Below are 26,074 nucleotides of genomic sequence, written 5' to 3'. Positions count from 1 at the left end.
GTCACTAGCTAACTCCCTAGGCCTGTGTTTTTACTACTTTTAGGAAAAAATTATCTCTAAAATCAGAACCATACTTTCTGCTGAGGGAGGAGATGTTTGAATCAGTTAAACAGATCCTGACACATAGAGTGTCAGTGCATAAATTAACTTCCATCTTGTGCAAAACTGAGCTTTTCAAAGGAGCTGCGTAATTTTGCCTATAAGTAGTAATAACAGGCAAAGGGAGTTAACTAGTGACTAATTATGTGGTTTATTTGGCATCTATACACATATCTCCTCCCTCAGCAGAAAGTATGGTTCTGATTTTAAAGAAGATGGTTTGATGGACAATGCCCCTCTCCTGGCCATGTGCCAGTCAGAGTAGGCATAGCAGTAGAGTTAGGGTATGTGGGTTGAACTGTAGTGCAAGAGCGAGAGTTTCAGAGTCCTGAGGCATTCGAACCAGTTCTGGGGGATGTGGGACCAGCACAAACTGGATTGTCTACACCTGGGCTGGACCAGAACTAATGTCCCAGGACGATTGTTTGCTAGTGCTGTTGGGGCAGAGAGATGGCAGGCAGTTGGAAATCTAGGTGGAAAGACAGATGGAAGCAGTGCAGGGATCACATCAAAGGTTAGAACAGCAAAAAAAAAGTAAGAGTGTATTAGAGAAAAGTCAAATGCAAAGGACACAAAGGTTCTAAAAGGACAATGAATATAAGGGCACCTTAACTGAAATGTCCGTGATATTCAAAACAAGGTCAGCAAACTTGTGGTACAAAACAGTACAGAGGGATATGATTCAAAAGACATTACAGAAATGTGGTTGCAAGGTGAAGCTGATTGGGAACTAAGTATCCAAGGACATCAGGTAATATAGAAGACAGGAAGGTATGAGAGGTGGACAGCGCTCTTAACTAAGGATGAGATCAGTGAGAGTGAGAGATGATATAAGAAACAGAATGTTGATGTATTCTGGGAAGAGGTTAGGAATAATAAAGGGACAAAAGAATCACAGGTGGGACTTGTCTTTAGGTTGTTACGAATGTGCCACAACTCTGAGGGGCCGAAGGGTACAGAGTCGCCCCCTCCTTTTTGAGAATCGCAAGATCGCTATTAATTCAGGTCTGGGACCCAGGAAATGAGAGGGAATCCACAAGGTTTGGAATGTGTCCTGGCCTCAGCGAAAAAAAAACCCCTGATAACGGCTATTGTCTCTTGGAGACGGAATTGTGTATTGAGTACTGTACTATTCATTGAAGCCCCTCAGGGGATGACCAGAGTGGGCTGGTTGAGGGATTGCATCATCCCAACCTGACTGACATCTGAGACCCCGTGAGTAAGGATAAAAGAGGGTCTGGGGAACAACCCCTTCAGACGCACCAGGAGAAACGCTAGAAATCCCGTGACAGCGTTTAATAGCGACAGCCGGTGGGGGGCTCGTGTGCGCCCTTCCCTTGCCTGGGATTGGCGGCCTCACCACGGAAGAACGGCTTTAGCTAAAGGAGAGGCCACAAGTGAACGGCCACACCAACGGGACTCCTGACGGATCGAAATCATAAAAGAAAAAGCCGGCAAGTTTCTCAAAATCTCTCTCTCTCTCCAACCATTGAAATACAGCGGTCCCCAAAAGCCTGCAGCCTGAATGAACTGAGTGACTTTTATATTTCCATCGGACAATACATTATCCCCTAGACAATGATAGAGCTATTTCTTATTGATTATTATTATACCCGCACTTTTAGATTTAGTATTGACGACGTATATTATCTGTATGTTTGCATTGATATTATTTTTGTGTATTTTTACTAATAAATACTGTTAAAAATCGTATCATCAGGCTTCAACGGACCTCTCTATTTTTGCTGGTAAGTGACCCAGTTACGGGGTTCATAACAAGGTCATCAGATAATGACATTACAGGGGCACAAGCAATAAACCAAGAAATAGGTGACACACGTAAGAATGGAATGGCAGTTGTCTTGGGAGACTTTGACTTGCATATAAATTCGGCAAATCAAGTTGGTCGAGGCAGCTTGAAGAGGATTTAACAGAATGCATCTGTGATAGCTTTCTTAAACAACATGTTAGTAAATCCACAAATTAAAATGCTATAATTGATCCCGTCCTATGCAATGAGACAGGTAAAATTAATAAATTCATAGTTAGGGATCCTCTTGAAAAGAGTGATCACAGTATGATTGAATTTCTCACACAAATAGAGGGTGCAAAATTTCAATCTAAAATCAGTGTATTATGCCTAAAAAATGAAGACTACAACAGGATGAGGGAGGACCTTGCTATCTTAGATTAGGAACACAGGCTATACAGTGGGACAGTTGAGGAACAGTGGAAAACTTCCAAAGCAATTTTTCACAGCGCTCAACAAAAGTATATTCCAGTTAAAAGCAAAGGCAATAAGAGTGGAGAGAGCTAGCTTTGGAAGAAAATAAAATGCTCTTGAACCAGAGGGGATAACTTAATTTATCATCATTATTATTATTTTCTCCTTTGTATTTGAAGTTTGTTGTCTTTTGCTCATTGGGTGCTAGAGCAGCCTGTTGGGTGCAGTCTTCCATTGATTCTGTTATGTTTCTTGGAATAACTGTGTATGCCTGCCAGAAAATGAATCCTAGTGTTATATATGGTAACATTTATGTGTGTTGATAATAAATTTACTTGAACTTTGAAAAGAAAGTATCAAACCAAAAGCTAATGCAAAGTTACCAAGACTGGTAAAACTTCAACCAGCAACAAAGAACCATTAAGCAAGGAATATGGAAAGGGAAGATGGATTACACTGGACAACATAGATTTTGCTTCCTGAATACCTTTAGGTGTATCTTAAGGACTTTCGGTTGCTGATCATAAAAATCACCATGAAATTTCCCTACCATGCACCAATTTTTTCAAAATTGCCTATATTTGTTATTTCAATTCATAATTCAGTCAATTCAAATGTTGCCTACAATACAAGCTGAAAAGTTTTCTATCTTGTCCAGGCATGCCTGGGCATACTTAGGCAAGGTGGATGTTGCATGGCAGTACAAGTTTTAGAAAGGATTTTGACATTTGAGACAGATATTTCCCAGAGTAACTGATGCTAAGATTAAGGAAGACATTTTTGTTGGTCCACAAATCAAACCGGTCATTAATGACAGGCAATTCGAAGAACTTCCAGTGGTGCTGGAGAAAACTGCATTGAAGGCATTCAAGGGTGTTGTTGAAAATTTTCTTGGCAACTACAGAGCACCAAACTACATGCAGCTGGTTGACAACCTGCTTCAAGCATACAAAACTATGAAGTGCAACATGTCACCGAAGATTCATTTTCTGCATTCCCATTTAGACTTCTTCCCAGCAAAACTTGGTGCTGTTAGTGACGAGCATGGTGAAAGGTTTCACCAGGACATTGCAGTCATGGAGACACAGCATTGGGACAACTGGAATCCATCAATGCTGGCTGATTATTGTTAGATACTTAAGCAAGAAGCTTTAGACACTGACTACAAATGAAAATCATCAACAAAACATTTTTAGCTCAGTTGAGCTATTGCAAAGCATCAACATTGTTATGCAATTGAACACATTTTATTCAATAAAAGTTAATTTTTTGTTTCTCCAAATTCATATGTAATACAAGTAGTTTGAAATTATACTTCTGTTCAGCTTCAAGCAGCCTATCATAAGCAAAAAAAAATTCTGAACAAGCAACGCTTTAAAAAATTGTTGTCCAATGATATTAAAGTACCTAGCATAAAATATAAAAAAGATAGTAAAAGTTTTTATATTTATATGAAGTGGAAAAGAGTGGCCGAAGTAAATGTAGGTCCTGAGGAAATTGGGAAAGGGGGATTAAGTCTGGGTAATGTGGAAATGGCTGAGGCTTTGAATGACTATTTTGTGTCACTCTTCATGGTGGAGAACATGTCCAAAATGCTAAAGAGAAATATTATGGATGTGGTGGAAGGTGAAGTCCTGATAGTTAGTAAAGAGATAGTGATGATCAAACAGTGGTCTTCAATGTAGGTGGAGCTGAGTCCACAGCCAGATCAGCCATGATCTTAGTGAATAGTGGAGTAGACTTGACGGGCTAGATGGCCGACTTCTGCTCCTATTTCTTATGTTTTTATGAACCAATTCTGTCCATAATCCTCCATCTGGCATTTTCTAACTGACAAAGAGAGATTGGTTTCTACCTCATTCCTTTGGATCTTTATAATACCATGGGGAAACTATTTGCTTATTTTCTTCTTCTGATCTAATCTGAGTGTATCCATTATATTTTGTTTTAATCCAGATTTAACATAAATCATGTTCCTGCACATTAAAAAATCAAGAAATCTACAGATGCTAGAAATCCACAAATAAAAGTAGAAAATTTCAATAGGACATGTTGTAATCATGGTGATAGTAATGTTTAGCGAAGATCAAGCAAGGTTATATACAAGTTGTCTTCTCACCAATGGAAACCTCCTTTCTTTGCTTGCAGAACAAGATGGCTAACAACAGAAGCTATGAACAAAGGTTAGGATTGCTTGCTATGTTGGCACTGGAAATGTGGCAACACTTGTGGGCTGCCCAGTACAATTCTCGCTGATTGGATTTGACAGAAATGACATATTCCACTGTATGTTTTGATGTACATGTGAAAAATAAGGCTAAAGGGGAGACTTCTTTGAGGTGGACAAAAACAAGAAGCAGCTAGGTATACAGGAAGAAGTTACTTCTGTTAACTGAGGGACCAAAACCCAGGGGATAAAGGATTAAGATAATTGATAGAAGGATTGAAAGGGAGGTGAGGGAAATACTTTTTTCACTGAGAGGGTGGTGGGGGCTCTGGAACTCCAAAACTGTTAGGGCAGTCAAAGCTGAAATGCTCATCATATTTAAATAGGGTTGAATGTGCACCTGAGTATCCATACATTGGAGAACTACAAATCTGATGCTCAGAGATGGGATGAGTTTGGTTAGCTGTTGTGACAGACCAAAACATGATGCACCGAACGGCCTCATGTGGCATATATCTTCCATGATAATGGAAGAAACAGAAAGTACGAGGCTGTAGAAACGAGGGTTTGGCAATGTTCAAGGCAGTCATACTCACAGTTTAAAGAATGGAGTCTATCTCCACAGAGTCACTTATGCACTTATTCAAACTGACACAAGCGTACAGTATGTTTAAACACATCAATGCAGCCTATTGGATAATGTAATGCAATCAGTACTTGAGAAAAAAATCCAGCAGCCAGCACTATATTGAGAAAGGGATGGGGTTGTGAGAATGGCCAAACGTCGTTAGTTATGGCCAGAAGCCAAATTTACCTGCCTGATCTGCATTAAGCGTCTCAGATTCAGCACTCAACATCAATAATTTAAATGTTTGGAATTTCAGAAGTAAAGAAGTTACTTTAACAAAATGTGTCAAAGCTCCTATGAAACACCAAAAATGTGCAGTTTTTGCATTATTGTCATTTTAAATTTCATTACATTAAAAGAATCAAAGAAAATACCATTGTTCAAAGGATTTCAAGATTCTCCTGCTCATTGTCAGGATTAGTTTTAAAACCTAACCAGAAAATAATTAAAGCTGCTCAAGTAATTAACTCTCTGAATATTTATGTTTACCAAGAATAAATGGGCACTTCCATCTTTATCACAGAACCATCAAGCTTTTGAACAAAAGGGGATAACTACACTCATGTATTGAAATGTTTCCACAACCAATGGTCTCATCTTAAGGACTCTTTATCTTGTTATTTCATGCTCTCATTATTTATTGCTAATTATTTATATTCGCATTTGCAGTTTGTTGACTTCTAAGCTCTACTTGATCTTCCATTGATCCTGTTATAGTTAGTATCTATAGATTTGCTGAGTATGCCCGCAGAACAAAGAATCTCAGGGTTGTATGTGGTGACGTATATTTATACTCTAATAATAAGATTTACTTTGAAATTTGAACTTTTTTCTATTTTTAGAGATGAATCTTTTAATGAATACTTTGAGACAACTACAATGTTATTAGTTAGCTCAACTTTGTGAAAACATGCTCAGGGTTTCTCTGCAAAAACAGTGCTGCACGCTTGTACACTTTTGTGGGACGCTTCATTTGCATTTCATTTGGCATACTACATTTTTAATTAACATACTAAGTTTGGTTGTGAATATTGGCCCAGTAACAACAGAAGTTTATTTTAATGCATTTCCAGTAAAATAGGAAACGCTGAGTGGGAAGATATTTAGTGGGAGGAAAGATATAGCATTCACATTGAGGTGCTTTTCAGGACAGGTCAGCAGAAAACAGTTTTTGAAAATTGAAATGACCAAATGTGATGTTGGTCGATATCATTGATCATTACTAGTTAAACAACTTTAGATGGGTTTGTAGTATAGAAATTGCTCTTGTACTCTTGCCATTTTACTTCAGCTCTAAGCAATTAAATATGTTCTTTGCATGGTATATTACAATTAACGATTATCTTTGGCTAATCTTCCTAGTATGAATGATTTTTGCATGACTTACACAATTTCTGCATCAAGCAGACAACAATTTACATCTTTCTGCAAGCAATGCACCTTTTGGAGCACTGTAGAAGAATTAGACTATGTTGTACAGGAGGCAGGGCACTCTGAGGAGAAACAGGCTGATGTAAAGCTTTTCGAAGCACTGGATAAATACCGCCAAAGGCAGCTTTGAAAAATTCTCCAAATGGATTGGAAGGAAGGAAAATACTTTATTACCCACAGCTGCTCACTGCCAAGATGCAATTGTTGTTGAGGTTGTGGCTTAAACGTAATTGGATTTTAGGTTCATAACAATGGTTTTGGGGGCAGAATTTAGAGTTAGAGGTCAGGTTAGGGTTTAGAGCAGGGGTGTGAGGGAGTTAGTGGTCAGGGTGGAATCAAGGGCATTCAACCACACACCGCATTTGAAGGGCAGCAATGTGGATGTGCAGGGAAGACATCCGGGGATGGACGTCAGGCCATTGAGCACTGTGACAAAGACCAGCACAAATGAGGTTTTGGTATCTCCCATAGGTCAGCGAGTCCCTGCAACTTGGTGGGTCCTGGGATCAGAGATCCATATGTGCAAGCTGGCGAGTCCGAAGTTTGAAGCCTGGAGTTTTGGGCCCCGTCATTGGTGGAGTCTGGATTTCAGGGGTCTGACATCATGGACAGCTCTTCGTCCATAATTCTCGGCAGCTTCTTTTTGTGGTCACCACCAGTGCACCGGGCCATTATCAACCAGATATGATAAACTTATTGATAAAAAAACTAATTAACAAACATAACTGCTGTTTTCCTTATTTTCCTTTACAATGGGCATGATTGTACTTAGCTTAGGCTGGAGGTTTGTAACAGGACTATTGACATTATTCTTTTTGCATGTTAGCACAGCCTTAATATTTGTAGTTAGGAAATACTGAGCCCGTCGGAATACTCACTGCACGAGTGGATCGACCAGTGTTGTGCTGAACTCAGCAGCCAAATACACCTCACACAGGGCTGCTCCACTGTATGCCAGTCATGGCTGGCATCTTAAGCAATATCCTTCCACTGAATGGGGTCATAACTAAGTTAAGTGAATATTGCATACTTGGCTTTTTTTGTCTTTATTTCACTATTGCAAATAACAGGAGTACTCAATACATTTAACTAATTTATTTTGTAAGCAGATAAGCAACTTTTAACTTTAATTAATTATCCCTGACCATCAAAGATACTGAGAGGCGGTTGAAAAGATCTTTGACTGCACCAACTGTCATACAACCATCAGAGCAGCCCAGGGACAAGGGGCTAGTCAAAACCAGTATCAGAATCAGGTCTGTTATCACGGACATATGCTGCAAGATTCATTGTTTTGTGGCAACAGTACAGTACAAGATGTAAGAAATTATGTAAGTTACAAAAATAAACAAACAGTGCACAAGAGAAATAATGCGGTTATGTTCTTCATTGACCATTCAGAAATGTGATGGTGGAGGAGAAGAAACAGTTCCTAAAATGTATAATATAGAACATGGAACAATGAACATAGAAATCGACAGCACATTACAGGCCCTTCGGCCCACTATATCATGCCGACCATGTAACCTACTCTAGACACCACCTAGAATTTCCCTTGTGCATAGCCCTCTATTTTTCTAAGCTCCATATATAATGTGGCTATTCAGGCTCCTGTACCTCCTTCCTGATGGTGGTAATGAGAAGAAGGCATGAATGCAATGGTGAGGGTTCCGTGAGAATGGATGTTGCCTTCTTAAAGATGTTCTCAGTGGTAGGCAGGATCGTACTAAAATGAAGCTGGCTGAGTCCATAACCCTCCACAGTCCCTATCCAGGTTCCTGCACATTGGAGCCTCCATAGCAGGCAGCGTTGCAGCCAGTCAGAATGGTCTCCACTGTCCATCTGTAGAAATTTGCACAAGTCTTCCATGACATTCCAATCTCCTCAAACACCTAATGAAGTAGAGCCACGGGCTGCCTTCTTCATGATGCCATCAACGTATTGGGCCAATATAGATCCTCCAAGATATTGATACCCAGGAACTTGAGGCTGCTCACCCTCTCTACCACTATTCCCTAAGTGAGGAACAGTGTGTGTGTTCTCCCAACTTCAACTTCTGGAAATCTACAGTTAATTCCTTGGTCTAGCTGATGCTGAATGTGAAGATGCTGCTGCGTTACTACTCAATCAACTAATCTATCTCACTGACATTGGGAGCCTCATGGTCCGGAAGACCACTGTGGGGAAATGAGGTACTTGAGTGCTAGGCCATCTCCAGTATGATTCAGGCCATTATCATGATTATTGATTTTTAATGACTCTCCTTTTTCAAATATACATGTTGTATTTTCTATTGTTGGTCACTCTGATGCAAAGAGGCCCAGGATACAACAGCACACAACAAGCTGGAAGACGTCAGTGACATAGCCCAGAATGAACCTGAGGAGTCTCGCCTGGGCTCCAGCTCCAAATGCGTCTGTGGCAAGTGCTTCAGTTCTCTGGCAGTCTGCTTCATGTTGTAGTAGGAAAGGAGCTTTCGCAGTGGGCCACTGGGAACATACCCCTCCATCACTGGACCCTACTCATCACACCTTACTGAACTGCTCCTCCTTCCTCCTGCATTGCCTCCTTTCCTAAATCAAACATATTGCAAGGCTTGAATTCATTGAATGGAACCCCCATAGATTTATTGCTGATTTTAATGTACTGACTTCAGGATGAGCTTCTGCTTTGATAGACAAAGCAATTTCACAAAAGATTGCTCCAAAAAGTGCAACTGTTATTTAACAATTCTAATGCCTCTGACATGCCCAATGGATGTGTTTGGAGCAGATGAACTCAATACTTCAGGTGGGATCAGTCTGATGCAATAGCACAACATCATCTTTTTGATTTATTTTATGCATGAGAATCAATCAGATTTCCCAGTTTCAAAATAAGCCACAAACAATTTGGTACCTGTTAGCACTGAACATGGAACCCCAAAGCACAGGCCACTTGGCCAAAATAATGCCATCTGACTTAGTCTCATCTGTCTGTGTCTCTTCACTTCATGCCTGTTTACCTGCCTGTCTAAATGCTATTGCATCTGGTTCCACCATTTCCCTTGTAGAGTGTTCCAGACATCTACCCCTCTATGTGGATAACCCTACAAAAGGTGGTGGGTACAGCCCAGTCCATCACAGGAATAGTGCTCTGCACCATTGAGTACATCTACAAGGAATGTTGCCTCAAGAACACAGTATCTATCGTCCGCCATCCAGGTCATGTTCTCTTCTCTCTGCTGCCATCAGGAAGGAGTTACAGGAACCTTCGCTCCTACATTACTAAATTCAGGAACAGTTATTACCCTTCAACCACCAGGCTCCTGAACCAGCGAAGATAACTTGATTTATAGGCTGTGGAACTGATTCCACAACCTACGGACTCACTTTCAAGGACTCTGCAACTCATGTTGTCTATTTATTTATTATTTGTTTGTTTGTTTGTTTGTTTATTTATTTATGTGTATTTTTCATATATGCAGTTTGTCTTTTGTACATTCATTGTTTGTCAGTCATTGGTTGTAGTTCTTCATTGATTCTATTGTATTTCTTTATTCTACTGTGAATACCCACAAGAAAATGAATCTCAGGGTAGTATATGGTGACATATATGTACTTTGAACTTCTAATTTGTGCTTTAAATTTATTTTGAAATTTGAACTGTGTAAAAAAAAACTTACCTTTAAATCACTTCAAACTTTCCTCCTCTCCTCTCAGAGATATACCCTCTACTATTTGACATTTCCCCTCTGGAAAAAGATTCTGACTATTTGCCCTAGCCATGCCTCCTATAATTTTATATGCTTCTATCAGTCTCTGATGTTTCAGTGAAAACAGTCCAAGTTTCTCCAATCTCCCTTTTTAGCTAATTCTCTCTCCTCCAGGCAAACTCCTGTTGATCCTCGTTTGCACACTTTCCAGAACTACAGATAAACTGCAAATGTGGAAATGCCCCTGACCTCCACATTTTTATACTCAGCACCCCAAATGATGAAGGGAAGTATGACTTATGCCTTTGTTACCACGCTATCCACTTGTGCTGCCACTTTCAGGGTGCTATGGACCTGCACACCAACATGAATGCTCCTGAGAATCTGGCAGGGAATGGAGATGGTATGAATCATGTACAGGCAGACAGGATTATTTTGAACTAGGATCTAGGCATTATGGGCCAAAGGGCCAATTCTTGTGCTGCAATATTCTATGCTCTATGTTTTACGTTTAATGTTCTATGATACAAAGCTCTCTGAAATTCCAGCTGTGTGGCTTGATGCAATATAAAACTGGCAGGGACCGAGTTAATTTTTTTTACTCTTGGATCTCAGATTGAATCTGTAAGAGACCCAGACTTTATCCTTTTTGTTAATTGTATCAGAATCCCTTGATTAACTCCCAGCCTCATTATTTCCTCTGGAACAGCCACGATTCCAGCCATAAATAATGATTTACTTTATCCACCTGAATAACTCCCATGACAAAATCTTTACTCATCTGATTTCCAATTTAAGGCAACTAATAAATTGTGAAATACATTATTCTGTTTCGAGCAACAATGGAAGTTATGTTCAGTAAGAGGTGAAAAGATAAGCAAGAGGGTTGAAGAACAGTCGAGATAAAGTATTAAAAAGAGGAGACTCATGATCTTGCTAACTGACCTTTAGCTTACAGAAGCATTGTAAACCCTCCAATCACTGATGTATCTTCTCCTAAATTTAGATGACATCTATCGATGCTTTTACAATTAGAATTCTAATTATCATACTTCATAAAAGTGCCAGAATTCAATTTATAACATAGAAGTGTACAGTGGTGAATATTCATTATTTATAACCAAGGTTTGCCATATCTAAGGGCAATGAGAAGAGAGCAGTGGCAGTTCAACCAAGTGCTTGGGGTAGTGAATTCAAGTGCAACTGCATTTTTAAAAATTACGTGTACTATGTGGCATGACTTTTGATACATTTTGATATATGCTTGGTCAGTAAGTGCTGTCATATATTCAACAATGATTGCTTCGTTGGTAGCTCCCTCCACCACCCAGGACAAACTCTCTTCTCATTACTACCATCAGCAAAGAGCTACAGCAGGCTGAAGATATGGACTCAATGTTTCAGAAACAGCTTCTTCTCCACCATCAGATTCCTGAATGGACAATGAACGTACGGACACTACTTCACTATGTTTGCTCTCTTTTTGCACTGCTCATTTATTTTTCAACATGTATTTCTTATTATAAAGCATATTTTATGTATTGCACTGAACTGCTGTTGCAAAACAACACATTTCATGAGATATGTCAGTGATAATAACCCTGAATCTCTTCATTATTTGCCCTTACTCAACATCAACTCATAGCAGCCTACAGACATGACATGAGTTATGAAGTTGGGACTAGCAGGGGAGTAAGTTAGTGTAAGTTGGTTATGAATGGATTTTTCCAGGTAAAGGATAGTGATGAAGGGCATCGAATGTGGTTGATATGTCAGTGCGATTTAGCTATTTGCTTCATATGTAGAATAGTTGGAAAAGTTCGGTATTCTTCTTCACAGCTGATACCCCAGCCATGTTGTGGTGGAGGTGGGCAGCCAGGGAGGGAGCGGGTTGTTGGTGAATTTTGAAAGAGCTTAAAAGAGCTCGACAGTGAGCTGTGACAATTGGGGACCTGTCCTGGGCCCAGTATGTAAGCGCAATTATGAAGAGAGCACGGCAATGCCTCTACTTCCTTAGAAGTTTGCAAAATACGGCATGACATCTAGAAGTTTGACAAACTTCTATAGATAACGTGGTGGAGAGTAGTATCGGTTGCATCACGGCCTGATATGGCAAGACCAATGTCCTTGAATCCTACAAAGAGTCATGGAGTCACCCCAGTCTATCATGGGTAAAGCCCTCCCCACCATTGAGCGCACCTACATAGAGCAGCATCCATCATTAAGGATCCCCACCACCCGGGCCATACTCTCTTCTCATTGTTGTCATCAGGAAGAAGGTACAGGAGCCTCAGGACCCACACCACCAGGTTCAAGAGTAGTTACTATCCCTCCACCATTAGGCCCTTGAACCAAAGAGCAGAACTTCACTCAAAGTCACTTGCCCTGTCACTGAACTCTTCCTACAACCTATGGGCTCACTTTTAGGAATTCTTCATCTCGTTCTCCATCTTTATTGCTTATTTATTTATTATTATTACTTTCCTCTTTTGTATTAACTCAGTTTGTTGTCTTTTGCACGTTGGCTGTTTGTTCATCCTACTGGTGCGGTCTTTCATTGATTCTATCGTGTTTCTTGGATTTACTGAGTAAGCCCGCAAGAAACCGAATCTCAGGGTTGTATATGGTGGCATATACTGTGTGTACATTGATAATAAATTTACCTAGAACTTTGAACAAAAACAGAGTGAAAGAGGAGTTCAAAATGTTATAAGTATTTAAACAAATAGGATCAAAATGGGGAAAAACGCTCAAGGGTCAAATTCAATGGTATCTAGAACAAGATTAGTAAGCAAAGCACAGAAATAGTGGTGAATGAAACTGATCTAATTGCATCACAGAAAAGTGGAGTGGAGTGACCAAAGCTGAAAATTAAATATTGCATAGGGTTCAACATTTAGGAAGAACAGATAAAATAAAAAAGGAGCTGGGTTATTAATAAGGGGTGACATTAGTGTAACATTAGAAAGGATATTGATTGACAGATCATGGCATTGCATTAGAATCTGTCTAGATGGAGTAGGAAGCAGAAAGGACTAGAAAACATTGGAGATGTTAATAAGTCTCCAAGTAATAGTTTTGATGTAAGACATGAGGAAATCAGAAACACATCTGAAAGAAGTAATCATGCTAGACCTTAATCTATATAGGGATTTGGCAAATCAAACACGCACCAACAATGTAGAGGATAGACTGCTTATCAGTTTGTTGAGAAACTGACAACAGAATTTTCCATTGACAATGACAATTTTAGATAACGTTTTGTTCAATGAAGAGGCATTTAACGAAGTTGTGGGAAAGAATGATGATAGGATTTGACATTAGGTTTAAAATGATTTAATTTCATCAAAAGTCTCAGTTTTCAACCAAAACAATGGAATCAATGTAGATTGGGCAAAAGGTTGTCAGTGGTGGCTTAGGGAACTATGTTAATGCTGTCTGGATAGATGGGGCTGTACTGCTTCAAAAATGGTGAGCCTCTGATTACAATTCATCTTTTTCTGTGTGGTTGAGGAAATATATCCTGAATCAGGTGCCAGGTCCATTTTAAATTGCTAATTGAGAGCTTGTGAGATATGTGTTTTCCAGCCTGTAAAAGGACAGTGAAGAATGTTTTGTGTATAGGGAAATGAAATTGTGTTTTTATGAACTTTGTTAAAACACTCTGGGTTCTTGCTAATAAACTTCTACATCTCCATTTCCATTACAGGTTGAGCACCCTGTGGTGAACTACATATACCTGTCTGGACACGCCCCCTGATGACTGCTCCTGTGGCTCCTCCCACAGACCCCTGTATAAAGGTGATGGAGGTCTGAGCCCGGGCTCTCTGTCTCCAGGATGTAGTATGGTGGTCATTCACTGTTTGTTCCTTCTTCCAGTCAATAAAAGCCGATACCTCGCTTTTACGTCTCAGAGTGAGTTATTGATGGTGCATCACACCCCTTATCTGAAATGCTTGAGTTTTGCTTGGGAGGTGTTTTGGATTTTAGAATTTTTTGAATTTTGGAATACTTGCATTAATAAGACACATATCTTGGTGATGGGACCCAAGTCTACACAAGAAAACCATTTACATTACATATACAGTTTATACATATTCCTTAAAGGTAGTTTTACATAATATTTTGAATCATTTTGTGCATGAAACAGTGTGCACATTGAACCATCAGAAAGGTAAGCTAACCATACCATGGCTGCCCAAGTGGACAGTCAGTGGCTGTTAGGCATCACCATTGTTCCTGGCTCTGAATTTATGTGCTACCGGTAAGCAGTCGTTGGCTCATCACACATATGTACTGATCCAGTCTTTCAGTGTGTTAGATTTTCAACAGCAGTGACCTTGGCAAGCTCATGAATGCATTTCTCTGCCATTTCATGATCAGCAGATTGCTTTATCACTACAAATCTTTTCTAAAGTTTCTGTAACCTGCCTGCTGAATATTCACGATTGCCTTCAATTTTCAGTTTGTCACGATAGATCTTGGCTTGTTTCATGATCAGCATACCGTTAAGCACCAACTACTCACCCTGTCGCTGATGAATCCACTCTTTCAATACATGATTGAGATCCTAATTTTTCGCATTATGCAGTACTTTTAAAATATTTTTGCATTAACTTCTATTCATTACATACGTGAGGTCACTTCTCAAGCTGCTTATGGTGTGCAGAGAACTGCACATCGCCTGGGAACCTTCCCAGCACCTTGTGGAATTTTCCATTTGTGACGTCCTGTCAACACCTTAAAAATATTGGATTTCAGAGGTTTTGGGATTTTGGAATTTCGGATAAGGAACGCTCAACCTGTGCTAAACAGTTTTACAATTTCTTTGACGGGTGAAGAAATAAGTGATGAGCAGCAACAATTAATTTGTGTACATCTTTATGTTCTTGACCGTAACAGCTCATGCAGCATGGAGGCTTGGCAGTTAGCACAATGCTTTACTGGCAGTAACCTGGGTTCACTTCCTGCCGTTGTTTGTAAGGAGTTTGTACGTTCTCCCCATGACCGTGAGGATTTCCTCCGGGTCCTCGTTTCCTCCAACAGTCTAAGGATGTACCGGTTGGCAGGTTAAATGTCATTGTAAATTGTCTGTGATTAGGCTAGGTTTGTACAGAGGGTAGTGTGGCTCGAAGAGTCAGAAGGACCTACTTCACACTGTATCTCATTAAATAAATAAATAAAATTAATATCAAAAATAACTAAAATGCTTCCTCTTCAAGGACAAGGGGCATTAAATACATTAACACCTAGTAATCAACCAAAAGACAAACTGTACCCTCACTATAAATAAATCTATTGAAATAACATGGCATACTGAGTAAGCAACATTGCATTAACCCTGATAGGCTGCAGTTACATTTAACTCTGGTTCGTCCTTATGTTCGCAATTCAGCTTCAGATTTATATCTCTGCCAATGAGAAATAGCCATTTTGGGAAATACACATTATATCATTCACCAGATGCATTCTCAACAAATTTTTAAATTTCTTTTTTTTCAAAAATGTACCTAGATGTCTCTTGAGCCATATGGCTCCAGGTGGGTATTTTTGCCATTTTTCTAATCGATTACTTCTCGTAAGTGAGACCACTAAATGGGTCTTTCCTTGCCTAGTATATAGGTGGAAGCACAACTACGGGTTAAACAGAAATCATTTATCCCGAGAACGAGGTTGCCTAGCTACTTCACCTTGCCTTTGGAAAAGCAAAAGCAATAACATTATGTCAAAGCTGGCCTGGCTTATAAACTACTTGACAGTTTATAACTTCATTGAACAATGAAGAGATAAATGAATGACAAATGGGAATGACCAATTTGTTTACACTTTTATTTACTTAACTGTAGCTACTCAGAATATAGAAAATAACTCCAATGCTCCTCTGAATGAACAAGCAACATTAAGTGAGACCTTTAAGTACAATCACTGATATGGTGACTGTTTTTATCTAAAATGACTTGAAGATAACTCCTGAGCTGGATAGAAATCCGAAGCCCCTGCCCCAGGGTTGTTGATGACATGGAATCCAACCACAACATCCCTGGTCCCCTCCCCGCCTCCTTCTTCCACTCCTTGAAGAAGAGGCACAACCTTTTAGTTGATTTTTATGATAAACAGGCTTCAGAAACAAGCACAAGCACAGTGGTCATTTGGAGAGTTCAAGGGCATCTCTTAACCTAGTCAACTAGGATGTCAGCAACTCCAGTGCAATGTCCTTCATCATTTCAGAAACTAACACGTATTCCTGCAGCCAAGACAAGTGACCAGCATTTACAATATACATTTAAAGTGAAAACCGTCTCGGAGACAAGATAAATATATCTTTTTATTATTTGAAATATAACTATAATTTTCTCTGTTGCACATACCCAAATTAACACAATAGTCATGACAAAAGTGAAAAGATTTTACAAGTACTGCTATTGTCATGAATAGACTGGTTTTTAAAAAGGGAGAATTATTTCATTGACCAGTCGAGCTACAGCCTGCGAGTCACAGCAAGAGAATCACCCCTTGATGACAAAATTGCAAACTTCTCTATCACAACTCCAAAGCCATCCTGATCCATTAGCAGGATTGACACAGGACGGGTGATGGTACAATGGTAAACAGACACAAGGCATTAGGGGTCCATAAAACTAACTCTATGGAGTTTCATGGCATCAGGTCAAGCCTGAGAAAGAGGACATTCTCCTGATTTCCACCTAATATCATCCTTCAGTGATGAATCAATACTTCTCATTGAAGACGCAATGGAAGTGGTAAGAGCACAGAATATACTCAGAGTTGGGGGGATTTGCAGCAAACAACTTGGTAGCATCATCATTGGTCACGCTGGTTGTATCCTGAGAGAGATTGCAGGAAGACTAGGCCTGTGGCAGTCGACAAACAAATCAGCACAAGAACATGACCTACTTGACTTTCATCTTTACCAGCCTATCCTGTGGAAATAAAATATTATCTTCATTTCAAATACGCCCTATATGGGAAAATAATCGCAGGAGATTGAACAGATCTGGCATCTTGAGACTGGTACTGTGGGCCCTCGGCAGCAGCAACAATGTTAACATCACAATCTTTCATTTCAGCTTCCAACGTATCACCACTCCATCAAGACAGGAGCCAGTGCTTTGATTCAATGGGTGAGAAGGGCATGCCAGGATCAGCCTCAGACTTCCCTACAAATGAGATGCCAACCTGACAAAACAGCAGCATGGAATGGGCAGAAGCAAATGGTTCCACAATTAATGGATCAGATCAGACCTCTGGAGTGCTGACACAATTAGTTATGTATATTAACACTGTTATGATCCCAGCCCCCTCCTTTGTGAGAATCGCAAGAGCCCTAGTGAAGGGGGGGTCAAGGACCCAAGAGAAGAGAAAGATACGTGCGGTGTCCCTCGTTTCACGGTGAGGCAAAAGCTGGCGACTGTGGTCATTGTCTCTTGGAGACACCTTTGTGAATTGGGAACTGTACTACGTGTATATCCTCAGGGCAACGTGGGTGGAGAGACGGAGAGAGATTGCATCATCCCAACCTGATTGACATCTGAGACCCCGTGAGTTCAGATAAAAGAGGGGTTGTAAAGACGGCCCCTCAGACGCACCAGAAGACACGCCAGAAATCCTGTGACAGCGTTTAATAGCGACAGCCGGTGGTGGGGTTCGTGTGCGTCTTTTCCTTGCCTGGGATTGGTGACCTCACCACGGAAGAACGGCTTTAACTACAGGAGAGGCCACAAGTGAACGGCCACCCCCCAACGAGACTCCGATGGATTGAACTCATAAAGGTTGGAAAACCCGCCGGGTAACTGTTCCATTCTATACCTATCTCTCTTTCTCTCCAACAAAGTGCACCACCGCGACACCCAAAAGACGGCAGCTGGTGGAACTGCAGTGACCTCGAGAGACTTTTATATATACATCGGACAATATATATTACCCCTGGACAACGATAGAGCTTATTTCTTATTGATTATTACTATACCTGCGCTTTAGATTGAGTATTGACGACGTATGTTATCTGAATGTTTGTATTAACCTTATTTTTGTGCCCCTTTATAAATAAAAACTTCTACAAAATAGTGCCATCAGACTTCAACAGACCTCTCTATCTTTGCTGGTAAGTGATCCAGTTATGGGATACGTAACAACACTCAAATAAATAACAAATGGGATGAGACTCCAAAAAAGTTAAAATCCTCAACTGTTGTGAGAAACCATTTGCAATTACGTTCAGTAAGAAGTGCCACATGGATGATTCACCTTGCTTTCTGGCTGATAATTAGTCTGTACCCAATTCAGCTTGTGCTGTGTGATACCAAGAAACCCTGAGGACACTGGATATAACAAAGACTACTGGACCAAAAAGTGAAACTTAAAACCTGTTTCAGAATAGGCAAGCTTGTAGGCAAACTGTTCCCATAAAGTTATAGTACTGACAGACAATGTGGAAATTTTTCTGTCCACGAGAAAAGAAATATCCACACTGCTAATTACCTCTGCAACTTTTCACTTCTGTCAACTTTGGAAATCCAATGTCAAGAACATGAATAACTTGCCCTTTGACATCTTGTTTAGCTTTCCCCATGATCACTCAGCTCCAGGTCCAATTACAGCCTAAATCCTAACATACCAAAGATCTGAAATACCGATTTGGGGTATAGTAAATATCCTCAACAACAAGGCAACAAGTGATATACCATACCATCAAGGAGCTTTGGTCAATAAGAAGAATATACTCCACAAGTTGGAGCCATTGCTCACACAATCAATGTCGCCCAGAACAATGCTACAGAAGTTAGTCAGGGCAGCATCTAACCATCACCTGCTGCTTTGTCAATGATCTGTGTGCCAGCATAATATCAGAACTGATGACTGCATCTTTATACTATGTGACATCATTAATTGCTTTAAGAACCTCTGGATAAAGAATTTGTCCAATTCTCACTGTTTGCTTACTTGCTGAGAGCCCTCACCATTCTTTTCCCAACATGGAGATATCACTGCCTTTTGAAGACACTTTCTAAAATCCTCCATTATGTTTTGTGCCATCCTTCTCCGATACCATCAAAATATTAAAATTCTTCAAGAAGTGGTATATCTATATTTCAGTTTTAAAAAAAGTTTCCCAAAGTCATCATGCTCTACCTTTATACAATGCTTTTAATGAAGGAAAATATCCCAAACTGCTTCACAGGCAGAGGATGAAATCGTAAGAGGAAGAACATTACAAGCACATTTACAAATTTGGGATAGAAGTAATTTGGCTTTACCAAAGGTTTGAAGATGGGGATATAAGACTTTGAAAAGGGGAGTTTCAGCAAGCAAGGTGTGGGTATCCAATGATGGGGAACATTAAGATAAAATTTAGGCCAGAGAAATGCAGGGTTTAGAATGAAAAATAGAGGGCTATGGGTAAGCCTTGTAATTTCTAAGGTAGAGACATGTTCGGCACAACTTTGTGGGCCGAAGGGCCTGTATTGTGCTGTATGTTTTCTATGTTTCTATGAGATGTCTGCCTGGAGCAATGTGAGGCAAAGGCGTGAAAATCTTGAAGGACAAAGTCAATTATGTTAAACTTGAGGCACTAGTCAATGGGGATCCAGCATAAATTGTTATGAATGGAATTTGTGGAGTAATGGGATTTGTAATAGCAAAGGAAATGAGTGCACAGTGTTCGATGAGTTGACCCACCAGAGGCTGGGAGAAAATCTAGCAGCATTAAAACTAGTCAGATCCAAGGGCAATAGATGTATAAAGGAGAAATTCAGTGGTAGGTGGACTGAGGTAAAGAAAGGCAAGGACAATGATACTAATGGAAATACTCAGACTGAGTATGGAGAGAAGACCCCACTCTGTAAAATCTGGGCCAATGTCACTGATAACTCAGGTGACATTCAAACCAAATTTTTTTATATTGTAAGCTACCCGGGAGTGTGAATTGCTCCTGATCCAGTATAAAAGCAGCAAAAAACCATCCTTAATCAAACCCTAAAATACAGTTTAATTCTGCCTTTGATGAGTAAATCTCTATTCTAGCAGGGTAGCATTATCAATGCTTATCCTAGATAAATATTTGCTTATTGTATGACACATCAAATATTATGACATTAAGTGACAAGCCTATTGTGTCCTGTACAATTTCAATAAGCATTCTCTATAGCAGATTGAGAAGAAAATCATTACAGCAGCACTCACCCACTGTTAATCTGCCAGTCACATGCCCATTGGAGTTTCGAGCATTAACAGTCACATTCTGAGAAGAATCCACAAGCAAGGGGGAATCCTGCAGGGAGTTGAAGCAAAGTATATTTACATTTGGAAAATCTGGACCATAAATAAGAATTGCCACGTATAAAACACTTTTTTTTGAAGAAAACCCCAAGTAATAATGAAAACCAAAAACAGAAAATGCGGAAATACTCAACCTTCATAGAGCAAGAAGCATTGTTAAATTTTCAGATCAATAATATTTTACTGGAACTGGGGAAAATTCTCAATACACTTCTATTCATTCACAACTTTCTCAATTCTTTAAAGTTTGAATTCAATTGTTCCATTTCTTTTCCTTATCTTTTCATCACCCCACTGATTTGAGAAAGAGGATCCAAGTCCCATGAGTTCACCACAGTTGTGTCCTGGCTTTTCATGCATGAACGTTTCAAGCAGCTGTTTTAGGCATCCATCCCCCAGGAAGAAAATATTTTAAAAAGGAGGAGTTTGCATAGTCCACAGATGTGGACATTATTCTCTAAGGTGCATGCAGTGGAACCAAGCTGTGCTATTGCAGTGAAGTTGTCAGTCCCATTCCTAGTTTTAATGGTTTTATTTTTTTTTGTAAGTTGCTAATATTTATTTAAAGAATATCAATAAGAACAGTGAAACAGACAATGAGAGAGACCAGAACTAACTATTCATAGAAATCATAGGCAATACTTCATAATAAAATAAAATAGTATATGTCATCTTTTACATCCCCTAAGGTAGAAATTTAGTGAGTTCCCAAGTAACAAGCTTCATAATGCATGACATTTTGAGCCTGACTAATCAGAATACTCAAGGAACTTGAGGTAATTTTACTTGGAACCATTTTCATATCCAGAGTAAAGCATCAACTTTGCACGCAAGATATTTGAGTCCATAAATTCCACAGTTTGGTTTTGTTGGTGCCAGCAAGTGGAAGAAGTGTGAGAGAAATCTGTGAATGAACCATTGGTTTGGAGCAGCAGGGAGAGGTAAAGCCTGCTGCTGTTTAAAAGACCAATATCAACACCGGAGGAAGAAACTTGAAGCCATTAGTAGTCAACTTGAAGCCATTAGTAGTCAACTTGAAGAGACTATAAGGAAATCCGAATTCAGAAAACCTAAGCTGGCAGGGATACAAACCTCACAGTGCTGGGAGTTTGTGGGTAGGAGTGGTAATTAGAGGGATTAAGCGAAAACAATGTGGACAGAGTTAGTGCTGAGAATTTTTAATCCTACTACTCCTCCTCTGTGGAGTGATGAAAAACAGAATAATTGCACCACAGCCGCAGATCTAAGACATCTGGAATCTATATAACTGTCTGCACTCTGAATTAAAAGACTTGTAAAATGAGTATGTTTTTTTAATAATCCTCAGTATCTCAAACCATTGTTATCTGTACTCAGATTCAATCTCAGGCATCTGTAAACCAACATCCATAGCAACAGAATTTAAAGTACCTTGCCTGAAGTTGACAGATGAGGTCTTTGGAAGGCAGACTGATCTTTTATTAAAGAACAGCCAAAGATTCCCTAGTACCTCTTTAACAGCAACAGAGAACACTTGGCCACTAAAGGATGATCCCCAGCTATTGGATATGATTCAGAGAAGACAAACAATAGGCTTTGACAGACATGGACTCTTTAAACGCTCATGTAAATGTTCAGGTTGAATACAAGCATTCTCTGAATCAGACAAGAGGTGAGGATCATCTACTAGAGTTCTCTGGAGTTTAGTATCATCTATAACATCCTTTTTTATTTCAAAAACATACTTTATTTTTAAAAAAATCAAGAAATACAATGCAATCATTTCACATTCTTCTCTATACTCATTGTACTGTCAAATCAATATCTCTTATTACAATGCAATGGAGCCACTTACAGTATGTTTCTTCATCCCCCACCATCTTTCTGACAGACAGGCACCATCCTATACCCAAGTGACTGCTGTAGCTGCATCATTTGGCATGGCTTGGTTGAAACTTCCTTAAGGAATAGCTGACTCCAGAAGCATCTCTTTTGTTGAGATGCCCATAGAAGAAATATTGCCTGCAGAATTTTGTTGTTTATGCTCCTTGAACCACTCGTCTCCTCTCTCTCATCTTTCCCTACTTGCTCTCTATTCCCTCATTATGATACTCTTTTAGGGAGATGCTAAATAAACCACAAAGCTCTGGAAGCAACAGAGCTCTTCTGAAGTCTTGAGGTAAACATAACCCATTCACAGACTGGAACATGGTTTGTAAACTCCAAACTGCAGCCAACATGGTGAATAAATCAGCAGTCAACCTGCAGATACTGATGAGTCCTTTAACTAACGCATACAGTTCAGTCCTTTCTGCTAATAAACACTGAATCCTGCAAAAATGTTGCACATGTGAAGTAAGATACAAAATTAAAGTTTTATTTGGCAGTGTTCTGTTTAAAGTTGGTGATGTACTCTTGTTGGCATCCAAATCTACCTACCCATGTACTTAAACATAAGTGATTTTATGCTGAAAACCCAGAGTAACACACACTAGGTTCTGGAGGACTCAGCAAGTCAGGCAGCATCTATGGAGAGGAACAAACAATCAACATTTCAGGCCTAAAACTTTTACTGTCTATTCCTCACCACAGAGCGTGACTCGCTGAGTTTCTCCAGCACTTTGTGTGTGTTACCCTGTGTACTTTCAGCAGTTTGGAGTGTATCCAAAAGGCATGCTTCCTGCTATATCTGTGAACATGAATGGCAAGATCCCAAAATGCCCAAATAGCAGATGCTGCACGTCAGACATCTGTCATCCATATCTCTACATCCCAAGATACTTAGGTGGCTTTTGGTGTTACAATAGACCTGGATAGAGATATTATTACCGGTACATTAAACTCTGATCTTCATGCTGAATGTTTAGTTAAACATTTATATTGGTTCACTTTACCTTTCAAATTCACTGGAAGTGAACGGACATCAGTGTCCTCTCCCCATTCAACATCCTCAGCAGATTGAATTTGATGACAAATTGCAGCATAACAAAAGGATTAGATCAGTCCGTCATGGTGAACCATCCACTGTCAGATATTGAATGCTCAACTATGATTTGGTACAAGCTAATCATATTCTGAATGTAGAGGAATCAATCTTCTGGTAGAAGCTTGAGTATTCTCACTGTGAAATCCCACTTTGAGGAAGTTTGCTTCTTAAGCAGTTCCTAGGAATCAAGAACATCTTGCTATCTCTCTGTTCTTTTTGGTTTCTAAGATGGCTAACGAGGCCTATGTGGCAACACAAACTCTTCCACTGATAGACCCAAAAGGTAGCTGACAGGAAAGGACTGGAGGTAATTTGTGAGGTAATACACTCCTCCTGCTTACATAGAGATCTTGTGTGTTTATGATGCACGGCTGTAAGGTTTTCAGTGCCGTCTTGAATAAATCGCTGTTCCTACACTGCCACTAGATCACAATTATGGTTATGTTCCCTAACAGAACCACCGCTCAAGGCCTGCAGCTGATCAAGAAGGAATCTCACTAACACCTTCCCAAGGGCAATTCGGGATGGGCAATTAAATTCTGGCTCAGCCTGTGAAGCCTGTGTCCCTTGAAAGAATTAAAAATGCTCTTTCTTCATTTGAATAGTCATTGACTGAATTCATAGAGCACAGAACACAGAAAGTAGGACATAAAACAATGCCAGTCTGCGATGTGTGTGACAAATTTAAGTAAAATCCTTTCTACTTCCACATGTTCCATACCCCTCCATTCATGAGTCGATCTAAAAGCTTCCTAAACACACTATTCCACCACTACCCCCGGTAGCCCATTCCAGGTGCCTACTACTTGCTGTGTAAAAAAAAACTTGCCCCACACATCTCCTTTAAATGTTCTCCGCTGCACCTTAAATATATGTTCTCCAGTGTTTGACTTTTCTGCCCTGAGAAAAAGATCCTGATTTTCTACCCTATTTATGCCTCTCACAAAGTTAATACACTCAGTGACCACTTTATTAGGTACAACTGTACACCTGCCTATTAATGCAAATATCTAATTAGCCAATCATGTTGCAACAACAATGCATAAAAGCAGGCAGACATGGTCAAGAGGTTCAGTTATTGCTCAGATCAAACATCCGAACAGGGAAGAAATGTGATCTATGTGACTTTGACTGTGGAATGGTTGTTGGTGCCAGATGAAGTTGTTTGAGTATCTCAGAAACTGCTGATTTTCTGCAAATTTCATGAACAAGAGTCTCAAAGAGTTTACAGAGAATGGTGCAAAAAAAAACATGAATGGCAGTTCTGTGGGCAAAAATGTCTTGTTAATGAGAGAGGTCAGAAGAGAACAGAAAGATTGGTTCAAGCTGACAGGGAGATGACAATACTCAAATAATGACTTGTTACAGCAGTGGTGTGCAAAATATCATCTCTGAATGCACAACATGTCAAAGGTTGAAGTGGATAGACCACAGAAGCAGAATAACATGAACATGCACTCAATGGGTACAGGAAGTAACAGGTCTCCCCTGACCCTCCCACAAACCACAGAAAACAACCCAAGTTTTTTCCCCCAAACTCTCTTTACAGCTTATCCCTCTAATCCAGGCAGCATCCTAGTAAACATTTCTGTAGCCCTTCCAAACCTTTCACCTTTTTCCTGCGATGGAGTGACACAATACTCTAAGTATTGCCAACGTTTTATAAAGCTGCTAAGTGACTTTTCTAACCTTGTACTCAATGCCCAGAGCAGAGAAAGTAAATGTGCCAAACACCTTCTTTCCCACCCTCCCTGCTTTCAGGAAACTGTGGACTCGGACCCCAAGATCCCGCCATACATCAGTACTGTTACAGATCCTGCCAATAACTATATACTTTCCTTTTTCATTTGACCTTCCAAAGTTCAATACGTGTGCCGATTAAATTTAATCTGCCTTTTCCTTGCCCAAATCTGTATTTCTTGGAGTCAGCAGAATGTTGCATTTCTTCAAGGAAGTTTTGAACCCATTCCTGAACTTTTTTCCTCTCTTTGCCTGCTAATTTCTTCTGTGACAGAGTCAGTCAAACAGCACTGAAACAGGCCCTTTGGCCCACCATGTTTATGTTAATTGCTAAGTGCTTTATCTGTCATCATCACCATCATCATCATTATGTGCCATGTTGAATGATATAGGTGATCGTGGTCTCATGACCATGATTGTTCTTGGCAAATTTTTCTACAGAAGTGGTAATCCTTGCCTTTTTCTGGGTTGTGTCTTTATAAGACGGGTGACCCCGCTATTATCAATACACTTCAGAGATTGTCTACCTGGCACCAGTGGTCGCAAAACCAGGACTTGTGATATGCACTATCTGCTCATATGACTATCCTCCATCTGCTCCATGGCTTCACGTGACCCTGATTGTGGGGCTAAGCAGGTGCTACATCTTGCCCAGGGGTTACCTGCGGGCTAGCGGAGGAAGGGAATGCCTTACATTTCCTTTGGTAGAGACGTATCTCCACCCGGCGTATCTATACTAATCCTACTTACCAACAGTCAGTCTGTATCTTCTTATGCCTTGATGATTCAAAGTTCAAAGTAAATTAAAATTCATTTTCTTGTAGGCATTC

At 39.9% G+C, this 26,074-nt stretch overlaps 1 protein-coding gene and 1 long non-coding RNA gene across 7 annotated transcripts in view; one reads left to right on the top strand and one right to left on the bottom strand.

Annotated features, from left to right (window-relative positions):
- LOC140726838 (uncharacterized) overlaps positions 1–14,045 on the top strand; it is a 33,849-nt gene extending 19,804 nt beyond the window's left edge. The window contains exon 3 of the long non-coding RNA XR_012098737.1: positions 13,953–14,045. This is a non-coding gene — a long non-coding RNA (uncharacterized lncRNA). The remainder of the gene's footprint in view (positions 1–13,952) is intronic.
- sgcg (sarcoglycan, gamma) overlaps positions 1–26,074 on the bottom strand; it is a 596,108-nt gene that overhangs the window by 141,208 nt on the left and 428,826 nt on the right. For all 6 annotated transcript variants that reach the window (XM_073043720.1, XM_073043716.1, XM_073043715.1 and 3 more), the window contains one exon: positions 20,444–20,531. In XM_073043720.1, the coding sequence (XP_072899821.1) occupies positions 20,444–20,531 (88 nt within the window). The remainder of the gene's footprint in view (positions 1–20,443; positions 20,532–26,074) is intronic.

The sequence above is a fragment of the Hemitrygon akajei genome, chromosome 4 (assembly GCF_048418815.1).
Source record: "Hemitrygon akajei chromosome 4, sHemAka1.3, whole genome shotgun sequence".
Taxonomy (NCBI): Eukaryota; Metazoa; Chordata; class Chondrichthyes; order Myliobatiformes; family Dasyatidae; genus Hemitrygon; species Hemitrygon akajei.
This window is presented reverse-complemented; position numbering and strand designations above follow the sequence as displayed.